Source organism: Clarias gariepinus, chromosome 3 (assembly GCF_024256425.1).
Source record: "Clarias gariepinus isolate MV-2021 ecotype Netherlands chromosome 3, CGAR_prim_01v2, whole genome shotgun sequence".
Taxonomy (NCBI): domain Eukaryota; kingdom Metazoa; phylum Chordata; class Actinopteri; order Siluriformes; family Clariidae; genus Clarias; species Clarias gariepinus.
In genome coordinates this window covers 13,608,880-13,623,630 of record NC_071102.1, presented here as the reverse complement: position 1 = coordinate 13,623,630, position 14,751 = coordinate 13,608,880, and the positions used below count along the sequence as shown (strand labels likewise).

General features: G+C 45.4%; 1 protein-coding gene across 2 annotated transcripts in view; it reads right to left on the bottom strand.

The window, feature by feature from the left end:
- Positions 1-309: 309 nt before the first annotated feature.
- cbfa2t3 (CBFA2/RUNX1 partner transcriptional co-repressor 3) overlaps positions 310-14,751 on the bottom strand; it is a 54,470-nt gene continuing 40,028 nt past the window's right edge. The window contains exons 6-12 of one of the 2 annotated variants that reach the window (XM_053493319.1): positions 12,779-13,059; positions 12,433-12,518; positions 10,837-10,972; positions 10,664-10,732; positions 9,992-10,045; positions 6,868-7,058; positions 310-5,967 (exon numbers count right to left, since the gene is read on the bottom strand). In XM_053493319.1, the coding sequence (XP_053349294.1) occupies positions 5,590-5,967; positions 6,868-7,058; positions 9,992-10,045; positions 10,664-10,732; positions 10,837-10,972; positions 12,433-12,518; positions 12,779-13,059 (1,195 nt within the window). In that variant the 3' untranslated portion in view covers positions 310-5,589. The remainder of the gene's footprint in view (positions 5,968-6,867; positions 7,059-9,991; positions 10,046-10,663; positions 10,733-10,836; positions 10,973-12,432; positions 12,519-12,778; positions 13,060-14,751) is intronic. The other variant, XM_053493320.1, reaches the window with a different exon arrangement.

Sequence of the window (14,751 nt, the reverse complement as noted above, 5' to 3'; positions counted from 1 at the left end):
CTGTGATGGGTGTATTCCTGTCTCATGCCCAGTGTTTCCGGGATGGGCAGTAGATCCACTCCAGATCCGGGTTAACCAACATTAGTGTTCATTTCAGTCAGTGATTACTAACATCACTTTGCAACACAGCTGAGAGCAGAATAATTACCTCAGGAGAGACTTAATTGAGGTAAGTGGATCCCAAAGAGTAAATAGCAGGTTTTAAATCTCACACAAGGGTCTAGTCATTTCATTGAAGTTACCTCGCAGGTATCTTGGGATATAACATCATGCATGATCACTCAGGAAATGAAGGACACACCAGAAGCGTTGGTATCGTATTTCGTTGTCTTTTTTAATTACACAGATACATATCTCAACACAGACAATAACCTGATTTAGAATTTTTACAGCGTCACATATCCAACGAAGCGCACAGTAAAGGAGTAGAGGGGCCAGCAAAAAGGAGGAGGAGAGCATGCAAGAAAGAAATCAAAACTTCTCCTGGCACAGTTCACTTCATCTAGAGACTGATAACAGGAAGCAAAAAAAATAAAAAGTTCTTCATCACACCAACCTTTTCCTACAGAAACAACGTTCTCTTTTCTGTACCAATGTATTGCACAATACAGTAAATAATGCTTCCCTAAACATGTCAAACCAAGCCTTCATCTTTAGGTATCTTTACAAAAAAAAAAAAAAAGAAAAAAACTCTAGCTATTTTAGCATTGGGGAGATCAAGCGTCCACTCCGGCTTTGCTTACAATAGCATTCTCAGTCTCATTTAGTGTAAGGTTTATATTATTACAGGATGAGCTATGGATGTCCACTGGTTAAGGGCCTCTGCTACAGAGTCCGAAAAGCTTCTGCATTTTCCTAGCAAAACATTCCACCTACTGTATACCCTTACGGATGGCATTATTAAAGTAGAAGAAAAAAAAACTCATCAAATGTCTCGTTTTAAATATATATGCAATGTAAAATGTATCACTGTTTGAGATTTATGCCTACAGAGCTCACGTGATCTTCTAGATTAAGGTGTGTTAATGTTTGGTTTCCATTTTTGCGGGTCAGAAATCTTTAGACTGGAATGTCTCCTAGCCTCGATCCCCGCACAAATCCGCTCAGAGAAGCCGTGCCTCTTGCTGTGCCCAGAAAAACACAGATATATAGACATACAAATGGTGGAAGATCCATCATCAAGCTCTTCCTTTTTGGTTCAACTTTGGTTGGAGACACAACGGGACCCAGACGAGATCATAAAATGGCACAGGGTGAACTTCATATGAACTAAATGTGGGCTAAGCAGACATGCAAAGCATAGAGTAGGAGTGAGAGATATATGTGTGTGTGTGTGTGTGTGTATGTGTTTATATGGGTGTGTATGTGGGTCCTCTGGCTTTATTCTGCTTGTGTTAATGGATTAAAGCTCTGAAATATTCAAGTACGGTGAGATCATGGATATCTGTCTCTCAAGCACACACTCAAGTCAGTGAGGTTGGCTGATGCTAGACGTGTGTCTGTTCATAATATCGTGATAACTGAATAAGCTTTTATCATTCTTTACAATATCATAAGGCTTATATGTTAATAAAACAGACACACTTACCTGTACTTATTAACACTGAATCTTCACATTTATCTTTATGCCTCATTACAAATTTGTCTTGACTGTCTATGATACCGTCTGCACTGACCGACCTTAGTGCACACAGTGAAATATAGCTGTATACTATAGGCACACGCCTAGCTGTAGCTTTGTATTTTCAGCACCAGGCTGTTGTGTTGTGTGTTCTGTCTCGTGCTTGGAGTGTGTGTTTATTTCTAACACTTTGGTTTAGAGGCCTTAGTTCACACTAGCTCATGTTCAAAAGGCTGTGATTAACCAGCATGCAGAGGTGCTTTGGTCTGTTATTTTGGATAACTATGGGAGTATGCTGAAAGGTTAATTAAAACTCAAAAAGCTGTTTATAAAATATTGCATGACCTGAGCTATGTTCAGGCAGACAGAACAGGTCAGATCCAAACCTTAAGCCACACTTTACTCTTTTTTTAAAAATCCAGTCAGACTGGATGTAATATGAACTACGAGGGGCATTCAAGTCAAACCTGAACTTCGATGGATATTGCCAAATCCCCAGTACAGTCCTTACCTCGGTTTAAAAGGTTTTCCATAATTTTTGGGGGATTAAAGTAGTTCCTGTGAGGCCAGCGGTTCAGATGTGGGGCAGGCAGTCCGATCATGCCAGAAAACCCTCTTACCTCAATGTTATCCAAGCAGAGGATTGTAATAAACATATTAATTCTGTGCGATCAAAAGTCCCGGTTTGACCTGAACACTCCTTACACATATTTAATCATTCCTATCTGCATATACGGTGCTAATGTTTAGATTTGCCCTGCTGTGTGAACATAGGCTTTCACTCCGTTTGGTCTAAAAAAAAGTAACTAATGTCTCTTTACAATGTCCTTAAAATGACATAAGCATGCTGAATGCAGATTATTTCTTCATATGGCAGCTGGTTTGCATGTCTGCTAGTGGCACGGCTCTCTGAGCACACGTAGATCTCATTCTCTTGGACAGGAGGTAGCTAATCAGGAGACGCAAGGCCAAGGATTAACAACCAGGGGGGACGAGAAAGTCACGTGTCTCTGTAGAACTGCGTAGCGTCATCATACACAGGTGAAAGGCTAGGAGAAGGTGAAAGGCTTAATATATTATTAATTTAGAAACAAGAAAATAGATTGTTCAATATTTAACGCTGCGCTTAAATTAAAGAAGCTGACATCAAGAAAACAACAACAAAAAAAAGCACCGAATAGGACAATAGGACACTGAGCAGGAAACCTTCAAGTTTGGTCCGTATTAGAGGTATGACACGTGGACAGGACGTCTGAGTGCACAAAATGTTTTCGGCCCTGTCCAGCCGACTCGCGTTTAAACCAAATTCTTTCAAGGTGACGGACTTAGTTTATTTTCTATTATTTGGCGCATTGTGAGATCATTACATGGCCCTTTATTAATCAAATAAAAAGATTCCACATTCGTTTGGAGAGAAAGCTGATGACTGCATCAGGATGGAAAAAAAAACATAGCTACGTACCGCAGTATAGACAACGAATAAAGGAGTGTTAGCTTGACTCTGGTGTCGGGTTTGGGGTTTAGTTTTAGAGGCTGACTCAGTGAGAAAGTTACACTGAAATCCATAGGAAGCCTGCCTACTGCATCACGGTTAACAACTGCGTTCACGAACACACACTTTGAATGTCTCGTAGCGTTTCGCTTTCAGCCCTCTGGCGATAAACTTTACAAGCAGTGATGCGTAGCGGTGATCAACTCCGACATTCACCTCCTCCGTTTCACCTACGTGCTCCTGATTTCACAGAGCCAGCAAATGTACAAGCTGCTGCTTTAATGCCAGACGTCAAAAAGGTAACGTTAGGTCAATTATAACGATGATGTCATCCAGTCAATCCAGCTTGTGACTGGCTAAACATAAGCACGGTCCTTTTTAAAGCATGAGACTCGGCAAAATCAGGACTTACTGTCATCTACATCTATAGATTACACAATATACAGAGTAAAACTGATGGGACAAAAAAAAAGAAAAAGAAAGAAAAAGCATGGGTCTGATGGAGTAATCACAATTGCTTTGATTTGGAAAGGAAAAGAACTGAGAAAGTATTTGTAGACATTATACTTTGTTATTTGGCAAACACATTTTTCTTTTTTGGACCTCTTACTTTTAAATACTATATACATTCACATTAAGTTACGGATGTTATTTTAAATAGATTTATATGTAGATTTATATTATAAGGTACCCTAAGGGTGGTTTCTGAGGTTCCGTTCAGTAGCTGAATTCTCTTCTCATATTGCACCTCCGTCCTCTCACCGTCTCGAGACACGAGCGATATAAATACACGAGGAGTTTCTACTCTACAGATTTCTCCATTCTCAGAACGTCTTTACATGTCCGGCCCAAACCGATAAACGAAAGAAGACGAAGAAAGAACGGTAATAAAACAAGCAAACGAACAAATAAAGTCAGGCAGCACAGGTAGACATCAGAGACAGAGACATAGAGAACCAGAAAGCAGTATCTACACAATTGATCCCTTCTTAGATATCTGCTCAGAGAGGGACGAGACGAAAGGACAGGTAGGCAGGAGGTAGAAAAAAAAACGGAGAGAAAGAGAGAGATAAAGATATATAGAAGAGAAATCAAGTCCACACTGATTTTTATGAGACAGGTTCTTTTTTTTTTTTTTTTGGATTTTTTTTTTGTTTGTTTTTTTAGCAGTCTGCTCTTCATGCTTTGGAAAAGAGAGAAAGAGAGAGAGAGTGAAAATTACAGCTCGGTGTAAAATTGGGAGAGTTTTAGAAAAAGAAAAAAACAAAATCGGAGAATTGCTTGAAAAGGCTCGTCCTTGGAGTGCGATCCTCGCACAGACGTTCTCGGTTCTTTTTTGAAGGTTGGATTATATTTTTGGCATTCGCAGTGCCAATTTTCCTTTTGAGGCCAAGAGCGCGTTCATTCCCATACGTCTCGTTTGGTCCACTCGTCCTTGCTTTCTTTCTCTCTCCGCCTATATATGTCTTTTTGCTTTGAGCAGAGGCGGATGACATGTCACTTTAACGTGTTCCTTGGGGTTGGAGCAGGGGATTGTGGGTAACTGAACCAGGAAAAAGGAAAGAAAAAAGGGGGGGGGGCACAGTGAGAGGAGGGAGGCAGGGATTGAATTCGTTCCTTTGTTTCCTTGCTGCCTCTCCACAGAAACCAGACTTGGGTTTGAGGAGGTTTTGCGTCGTTCGCGTTTGGTTACAAGACGAGTGCTTCTCCGTGAAACTTTGGCAGTGTATTAAAAAGGTTTGGATCATGTTTTTTTTTTTATTATTTATTTGGGTTCGCGTCAGAACAGAGAGGTGAGTCCGGCGTAGGTTTTTCTTGGCTCGCTAGCAAGGTAGTTATCAGGTCTTTATTCTTTTTTATTTATTTATTTATTTATTATCATTATTATTTTTGGATTTTCTTGTTAAAGCCAAAAACAAACCGGTGAAAGAAGATCGTTCATGGTTTGAAGAACGGAGTGCTGGGATGGGAGGGGAAGCCTGTCGAGTCCCCTTCTGAACAAACCCAGGAGACAGGAGACAGGAGAGAAGGGCAAAAGTGTGTGCTAGACCAGCAAAAGGAACTAACTCTTACTCCTGTATTTAAGAAGAAAAAAAAAAGTCGCATTGCTCTCTGCAGAAGAGGATGGAGTGTCTCAGGTGTGAACTGCCTCCATGCATGCTGGGTTGACCATTATATATACAGGGCTTAAATTCTTCATAAAGCCATTCATTTCTTGCAGCCTTATTTTTAAATAAGACACGCTTAAAGTCGCTGACTGCGTCCACGGTAAATCAAACCCTTCAGTTTTTTAATAAATATTAGCGCTAGGGTTAAATGAGAGCTTCAGGTAGTCGAGAAGAAGTGGGGAACTTGTGGAAGAAGTGCGAGGAAGTGTGGTGAACATTACTTTCTTCTTCTTCTTTTGGGTGCAGGTGCAGCGGCAGCAGCGGTAGCGGTAGCAGGGAGCCTGACCAGACTGGGGAAGGGTCAGAGGTCAGCGGGAGGAGGAGTCCAGAAGGGCAGGTGTGGCTGGGGTGGTGGAACGCGACACGCTGCTGGAGCTGGAACTGCTGTCTTTAGGGCTTCCTCCTCCGCCGCCCTGGCCAACCAGAGACAGAGGGCCCGGAGTGGTGCTTTCGGAGTGTGTGGGGGGAGCACTGGAAGAGGATGAAGAGGAAGAAGAAGAGGAGGACGACGAAGAGGATGGAGTTCCCAGAGGGACGCTGCTGCCTCCCGGGAGCCCTTGCAGCGTCTGGCCGCACACGTGGTGGTGTTTCTCCCAGTCCTTGTGCTGGCAGAAGGAGCCGCAGTACCGCGCCGTGTTACAGCCGCTGCACGTCTCGCTTGCCTTGCGGCCGCAGTTCCAACAACTCTGGGATAACGGAGGAAAGAAAAGTGTGTGTTAGCAAAGCGCATGCGGTATATTACATCTAAAACAGCCCTGTCTTTCCCACAGTACCCACACAAGTTATATAAGGGCCCTAGACTACTCGGGGCTTGTTTTTAAGCAGCTCATTGCCTTTCTGTCAGCCTGAATCCGACTGCACTGCCTAATGCGTAACAGCTCGGTAGCTGGAGTAAGTGTACAAACATATGTGCTGAAACACTCACCCACTCACTCACTCATCATCTATACAGCTTCATCCTGTATAGAGAGTCACAGGGGGCCTGGAGTCTATCCTAGGAGACTTAAGGTCATGAGACGGGGTACACCCTAGATAGGGTGCCGATCCATCTTGGGGCACACTCACATGCTCATCCACACACTATACTATGGGGAAACTTGGAGAAAATCCACCAAGCCCCACGAGAACATGCACACAGACCCTGAGATGGGAATCGAACCCCGACCATAGAGGTGCAAGACGTTAGTCCTAACCTAAGCCACTGTGCCGCCCTCTTTTGGTACAAAACATTGAAAAATTCATTCAACATAACTTAAATGTTTTCCAGCCTCACTGTCTCTGCGTTTGTACTCTCGGCATCAGTAGATAAAGCGGAGGAGTGGCACACTCTCATAGATTGAGAGGGAATGAAGTGAGCGTGCGATGGAGAGAGTCCCTGTGAGTGTTAGATGCCTTCTTCATCTAACACACACTTACAGAGCCTCTCTTCATCACACATGAGTGTACGAGCTATTTTCAGGACAGTGGAGAGCGTGAGTGGTCATGCTGTGTGAAGTGGGTGCAGGTAGCTATGATCTACAGGCAGGAAGTGCCCCAGTGGGGCCTTGCCGATTATGTCTTTGAGAGAGCTCGAGAACGAGACACACCTCGCTGGAGTCCTCTTGCTGGTTGATGACGGACAGCGCGTCCTCGGAGGCCTGTCTCTTAGCCTCCGCTAGCGCTCTTTCCATCTTGGAGCGCTCGGCTGAGATCATCTCGTGAGCTTTCCTCTCAGCATCGGAAACGGCTTTCTGCAGCTCAGACATGGCCTGTCTCTTCACCTCGTTCACTGCCTCCTCTGATGGGGCGGGAACAGAATGGGGGTGAGGGGGGAAAGACAGACAGAAAAAGACAGATTAGCCCCTGCAGATATCTCCTCCATTCCCCCCTTTATTCCTCGTTGAGAATATGTAAGCTCTCGGCTTGTTTTCTCATTCTGAACAGATGTACATCATCCAAGATTTAAAACATTCTGTCAGAAAATTCTTCTTAAATAATTAATCAGGTTACAATACTTCCTGCGCTGACAACAGCAGATGTTTCCGAACTCCCTCACTTTGTTCGCAAACTTGTCTATTAACCGAATTTACAGCAGTGACTGATTTTTCCCCCTCCATGAGCTGAAAGGGAACTCCCGTGTTGAAATATGCAGACCTCAGATAAGACCCAGAAGTGAGGAGGCGGTGCTCTCCAGGCGTCCTCTGTTCTACAAACGCCATTGTGCATGAGTGAGCGGTGCGTGTGTACGTTTTTTAGGACAGGCAGGTGTGTTTGGACACAGTCGGAAATAGAAGCCCGGCTCATTAGGGGCGCGTACATCACTGTTCATGGCCGTGATAATCGCTCTCCTGCTCCCCAGCCGCTCCTCATTTACACACGCTGGGTCTTATTTTAGCTCGGGGAGAAACGACCATGTTACAGTGAACGAATGTTGTGTGTTGTTGTTTTTTTTTAAGTGTGTTATGAAGGTTTACTTCTTAATGCAGTCAGTTATCACATACAGTATACCGAGATGCACTTATTTGCCTCAAGCAGGTGCTGGATTAGCATAATCGTAATGTGCGCCTTTTGTAGAGTACGTCTGATATTTTAGCAGTTGCTTGCAAATTCGTTGCGTCTTATTCACCCGGGCTACTCAATACTGTACATCAGCAGACTTAACGTAAATGATGCTGTTTTTTAGCATTGCGTCTAGCTGATCAGGCACGGGTGTCTGTTTCGGGCGATGTCAAACCCATGCTCCTAAATACCATGAGAGTAGACTGTGAATTAGATTAAGCAAATAAGTTACGTACGCAAGTGCGTGCCTGGAGTGCATTATTATTATTATTATTATTATTAAATAGCTTTACGCACCTTTATGGTTTGTTTTGAAGTCAAGATTTAAGTTAAATAGTTTAATGTTCATGTACCCCACCCACAAACCTATGAAAAATGGCATTTACATGTACAAACAGGTGACATATTAAAAATAAATAAATGAAAAACCATATGAGTACAGATATAATACTGCGTAATCCAATTAAGTAATTAACATCCTAAAGCTATAGCAGCACGGCGGCTTAGTTGGTAGCACTGTCGTCTTGCACCTCCAGGGTCCGGGTCCGATTCCCGCCTCAGGTCTGTGTGCCTGGAGTTTGCATGTTCTCCCTGTGCCAGGTGGGTTTCCTCCGGGTGCTCCGGTTTCCTCCCACAGTCCAAACACATGCAGATTAGTCTAATTGGCGTTCCCAAATTTCCCATAGTGTGTGAATGGGTGTGTGTATGTGTCACGCCGTCCAGGGTATATCGCCTCATGCCCTACAATAAGTCCCCTTGAGATAGGCTATAGGCCCAACGCGGGCGGCCCTGTTCACAGGATATAGCGGTATAGACAATGGCGTGAGTGAGTGAGACATCCTAAAATGTCTGTTCATCCGGCTGTGTCTCAATAAGTGACTAAAGTGATGTATATCTAGATACCCGTGTGTTCTGGTCACAGTCTGTTTATACACACTTGTCACATCCCAGTCAATGTCCTGCCCCCCCCAGGCTATGCACTGATTTTCATAACCTCTGTGTTTATATGTGTGTGTTTGTGCCACAGTTCTCACAGCTGGAGAGCTACTTATTATTCCGTTCGTCCTCTCCGTGCCTTTATACGCACTCTCATCTCTCTGTTTTTCATCCTGTCTCTACCTTCATCCGTTGTTTATTTTTCACTTCTTTGTATCAGCCACAACCACGATACCCACTTATCAGACTCGGCACATGTGCCACCAAGGTTAGTTTGCAAGTTTTTATTTATTTATTTATTTATTTATTTTTAATCAAGGAGTAGAAAACGATGGGGCGGCCGTTCTTTTTTAACGCTTTAATCCCACCAGGATTTTTTTCTTGTCCCTCTAGGAAACTGGTTAATCGCATGGTCCATCGGCACATCGGGCGACGGATATATATCATATATTCTTCTTTTCTGTGGCAGTTATTTACAGGGTCTGGTTGCCAGCTCAACACCTGATCATATCCGAGGGGGTGAAGGACATTGTTCAAGGGTGGAAGGGGCAACCTGTCGGCATCGCCTCTTGAACCGGTGACTTCAACAACTGAGCTAACCGTACCCTAGTTCATGGCATACTCTAGTGGTTAGCACTGTGGGTTTGCACCTCCTGGCTCCGGGTTTAATTCCCGCCTCAGGTCTGTGTGCAAGTTCTCCCAGTGCTTAGTGCGTTTCCTCCGGGTACTGTGTGTACACCCTGGGATGGATCGGCACCCCGTCCAGGTGTACCCCGCCTCGTGCCCTAAGTCTCCTGGGATAGGATTCAGAACCCTCCCGCTTGCCCCTCCTTGATCGTGTATTGACGATGAGTGAGTGAGAGTAAAGTGAGTGAAGAGATGTGATGTCCTTAAGTCCGAAATGAAAGGAGGCTGGTGGCGGAGACGAAGTGAAATTTATGAGATCTATCCCGCTGACACCGATAGAAAAGCGATCTATCTCTCGATCTTTAAAATGCACATTGTTCATACCCAGGATATGTCATATAAAATTTATTTTGTCAGAGAAACGCTTCTAGAGACGACTCTCTCGCTGCTATAAAAGAGTTTATGAGAAATATATTGCCTTTAAAAGAAAGAGAATAAAAAGATGAACTGTTGTGAAATGGCTAATCAGACACTCACATACGCATACACACATAGAAAAACACTTATAGCCTGGCGGTAGGCCGACGGGTTCAGGGTGTTCTTACTCACCCTGTTTGTTGTGCAGTTGCTTTATTGCTGGGGAGAGCGGGATGCTGGGGGCACCTGTGTGAAAAACAACTGCAATTAAAAGGGCTTTGGAAAACAGTGCAAATGCAGCATCTGCAGCGACCAACTTCCCCCCATCACCCAATATCCCCACCCCCCCACCTCCGACACGCATTCTCAGCAGCTGTGCATCACCGGGAACGTGGTGGCTTCTCTGTCGAGTCATGAAAATGTTACCCCGAAACCCAAACGCTGCAGACGAAGACTGAGGGAGCGAACACGCGCCGCGATCACCGACCCAAAGGATTAGCACTAGCATGAGATGAAATCTAACAACACTGCTTTCCATTGGCTTCCATTTACACATTAGCGCTGATCGCTAGTATCAATGCCACAGCTGCGACTCTGAAAAGCACGAGAGCTACCATTGCTTCCTCTTCTTTTCTTCCTTCTGTCCTCACCCCCTCCCTCTTCCCCTGTGGCTGCTGCTCTACGCTGCTGCATTTCCACTGCACTTTTTAACTGCAGTCGTCTTTCACAGCTGGGACAGATGGAGAGCACTCAGCCCTAATGATACCCAGAAGCCTTTGCTCTCCCAGGCCTGTTCTTATGTACTGTATGTGCGAGAGAGTGAGGGAGTGAACGTAAAAGCTGTTTAAGGTGCCAGAATCCTACCTGCCTTCCTCCAGATCTCTTCAGGCAGGTAGCCGGACGGGGGCCGATGAAGGAAGTCTCGGTGAATGTCTGTTACACGGGACGAGACAGATTCGGTAAGAGAGTGCCGTTATGTGTTTTTAAGTACAAAGCTATGACTTCAAACATACTATGGCATAAGTTTTTTCAATCACCTTTCTTCATATCCTCTACGTCGCTGTAGCGCCGGATCCAGTGGTTCATCTCTTCGCGGTCGGCCTCCTGGCAGCGGCGCAGCACGGTCAGAGAGCGCCTTGTCTTTTCCACCATGTCCATTATACAGTTCAGCAACTGTAAGAGACACAGACACGCAGGATATTTTTATTATACGGTTTTGACGGCTAAGGCTCTAGGTTGTTGATTTTGGATTCTGAGGATTCGGGTTCGAGCCTTGCTGTCGGTGGGTTGCCAGATCCCGATTATTAAGCGGCGGTCCCAATCATTGGATAAAATGGAAAGGTTGCGTCAGGAAGGGCGCGAGTGCCGAGTTGTGTGTGGATCAGATTGTGGTGACCCCTTAACAGATAGTAAATTTTTGTGAACAATTTTTTGTCTTGTTATTCTTATTCCATCATGGTTTTTTTATTCATTTTAATTAATAACTAATGTGTGTAACAGCACCTGTCAGAACAGCACCTGTAGCTATAGGATGATGTGCTGTTAAAAAGAAACAACAACTTCCTGCTGTGATTGGGGTGTGTGTGTGTGTGTGTGTATATATATATATATATATATGTGTGTGTGTGTGCATGTGCGTGTGTGATAGCAGCGAAGCCGCAAGGCTTTTAGTTCAGAGCGGCGCAGTGTTTGTGAAACCCATTAGAGCTGTCCAGGTGCGACCCTAAGTGCTTTTTGTAGGATGTGTGCATCTGCTTAAATGTGTTTGTGATTGTGATTGTGTGTGTGTGTGTGTGTGTGAGCCTGTGGTGCTGTGAGTGTTTTAGTGGATAAACACAACAAAGCAGTAACAATAGTGCCGGAACAGCTGTGCGGCCAACGAGAGAGGCCAAACCGATTCATCCTGCCCTCTCACTCCCACACCTCACTCTCTCTCTCCTGCTGTCTGGATCTACGGTACCTTCTCCCTCTGCATCCGACTACATCCGACTACATCCACTCTGCATCCGTCCCCCTTTTCTTGCAAATCTTTTTTCTCTCCATCCCTGCTAATATCCTCATTATTCCTCCTTTTCTGTTCTTTGTCCACGTCTCACTCCCAACCTGTCTCGCTGTCTCTATTTCTAGTTTTTGTTATTCCACCTTCCTTTTTATTCCCAAAGCACTCTGTCTTCTTCTATTACTGTTCCTCCATTCCTCAGTATGTGTGTGTGCATGCATGTCCCCTATGTGCACTCTCTCTCTCTCTCTCTCTCTCTCTCTCTGTGTATGTGTGTGGCTATATTTATTTCAGTGGAGTGTTTCTAATTTGGCCGAGACCCAGCACAGGCCGGTCGCTCTCCGTGACTGCAGCCCGTGTCTCAGCTGCTCAGCCCAGCTGGATCTCCTCCACTGGGTCCTTCATTCCATCTGTGCCCCTTTTTAACTCGCGCTCTATATTTGTGTGTGAAATTCTGTGCATGCGTATATGTGTGTGTGCTGAAAGTGCCATGAGTCTGAGAAGACCTTCTTAACTCAGAGCTCAGCTGCTTTCCGATCTACCTGTACACACACACACACACACACACACACATTCTCTCTCGCACCCTGCTGAGCTACCAGGTGTGTGAACATGAACAGATACGCAGACGTACGTTATCCAGGTGCTTCCACTCCTCAGCCCACTCACGGTCGGTGAGCCGGTGATCGATGACCTCCTCCTGACGCGCTCCATGAACAGCTGCAACACACACACACACACAAACACACACACACACCTGAGTGAGCATGTGGATCAGAGAAACTGCAGCCATAACTAAATCAGCTCTCCTGGTTCAGCACTAGACAGCTGCTTCCCAAACAGTCATTCTGGCTCAAGCCCACCTACAGAGCGCGATGATGTCATGATCGAAAGGACGACCGATGCGTTCAAGCAAAGTTATGACTTCGTAAGACTGGGTTAAAGGAGTTAATACTCCATCGCAACTCTGAGTGACTGACCTGTCTGTCGGTGGCGTTCGCGAGCCTCCCTATGCTCGCCGTGTCTGTAGGCGTCTCTGTAGTGGTGAGCCATGGCCATGTCCTCCAGGCGGTACTGCTGTGGTCCGGGGGCGCTCGGGTGGGCCAGGCCATTGGGGGGGTGAGCGGGCAGGCCGTTGGGAGGAGCGTGGGCCGCGATGCCGCTGCTTGGACTGAAGCGCTGACTCGGGCTTACTGTACATGGCCGTTTGGCCATGTGCTCGTTGTGCAAGGTTTCCCTCTCTCCTCCTGCCTCTTTGGTCCTGCGCAAGGACAAGGACACGGGGTTAAACTCAAGAAAACAAAGCGTCTGATTTGAGTGTCACGAATGAACATTCTATAAACCTCCTCCAAGTGGTACTGAAACATGTTCTTCCAAACCTCCCTGACTGCAGCGTGGAGACGAGAAGCCGCGCCAGAATTTCACGGTAGAGCCGCGGATAAAGATGATCAGAATGACATCACATCCGAAGATTTTTAAAACATTTGGCAAGAACTACAAACCCCAAGATAAGCGAGGCGCTAAATAGTTAGCGCTTCCCGTGTAAACACTCTTGTCTGATTTAAACTGAACATTAAAATCTTCTGCAGCTTTAATCAGAGCAGAGCCAGAGAACCAGCTGCACGTCTCCCTAATGCGTCTCTCTGTCTCTGTCTCTCCACACGCCGGGTCCAGCTGTGTGCCATATGCATGCGCTCTGGGAAGATCCCAGTTAATCTCTTTCTCTCTCTCTCTTTCTTTAAATCTCTTGCATTATTTCCCTCTCCCTTCCTTCCTTTTACATTTATTTCTTCTTCTCCTGTCGTTTCTCTTCTCTTCTCTATATCTCACGCAACATCTCATTTTCATCATCTGGCTTTCTCTATTTTCTCTCTCTTTCACAATTCCACTGTCTCCTTTTTCTTTCACCACTTTTTCCACTATCCTGCCTCTCTATATACCTTGTTCTTTCTCCTTTTTATCTCTCTTCCCATCTCTCTCACATTCTTTCTCGCTTATTGAGCTCTCCCCCTCTCCCTAGACTCCCTCCCGCTTTGTCTTTCCCTTCTTTTTCCTCCCACTCTCTTTACTCCATATCTCACCTCTCTCTCTCTCTCTCTCTCTCTCGTTCTCTCTCACCACTGCGCAGTGTGAGCTCTCTCTGGCAGATGTTCGATGACACCGGTGTGTGTGTGTGAGCCATCTGGCCGGCCTGCCTCTGAAATTAATCTGTTTAGCTCGGTGCTGCGTTCAGAGGTGAAGCGTCCTCGCCTGCTCCGACCCAGGCAGCAGCAGAGTACGTGTCTCTGTATACGCGTGCCTAAGACATGTTTAGGAAACTTGCATGGGTGAGACGTCCCAGCATCCCGGTGTCATTAATATAACGGCTAATGCTGCTCCATACGGGATTGCGTCAGGTTGGGAGAAAAAGGAGGTCATAATCCACTCTCAGTCAGATTCACTGACTTTAACTTAATGTTTGAAGAAGCTGTGTAGACGCCAAAGTCGATCTTAAACCGTTTTCCGTTTGCTCTATAACTTTATTCGTGTACACCGTACTGTGTGTATTGCGTATCAGGAAATCAGAGGACGACAGAGACAGAGACAGAGAGGAAGTGGGTTGGGGGTGGGTTAAAATATTCGCCTCTTAGTAAAATCTGGTCCAATATCTCACAAATCAAAGCAGCAGCTGGGGCTGGAGGTGTGTTTGTTAAATCCTTCAATCTCTCTCTCTCTCTCTCTCTCTCGCTCGCTTGCTCTTTCTCACACACATTTAGGATCAGAGGTTCAGAACATCACCATCTGGACGCATCATAACATATGGGCAGCAACCAGGGCACTCAAATGAGAGAGAGAGAGAGAGAGAGAGAAGAAGGATGGGTTTTTAAAAATAAAAACAGAGGCACTGTACAGTGTGTGTTTTTGCGTGTTGGTGGCCGGATCAGTTGTGTAACGGCGCTATAATGCTCACTCT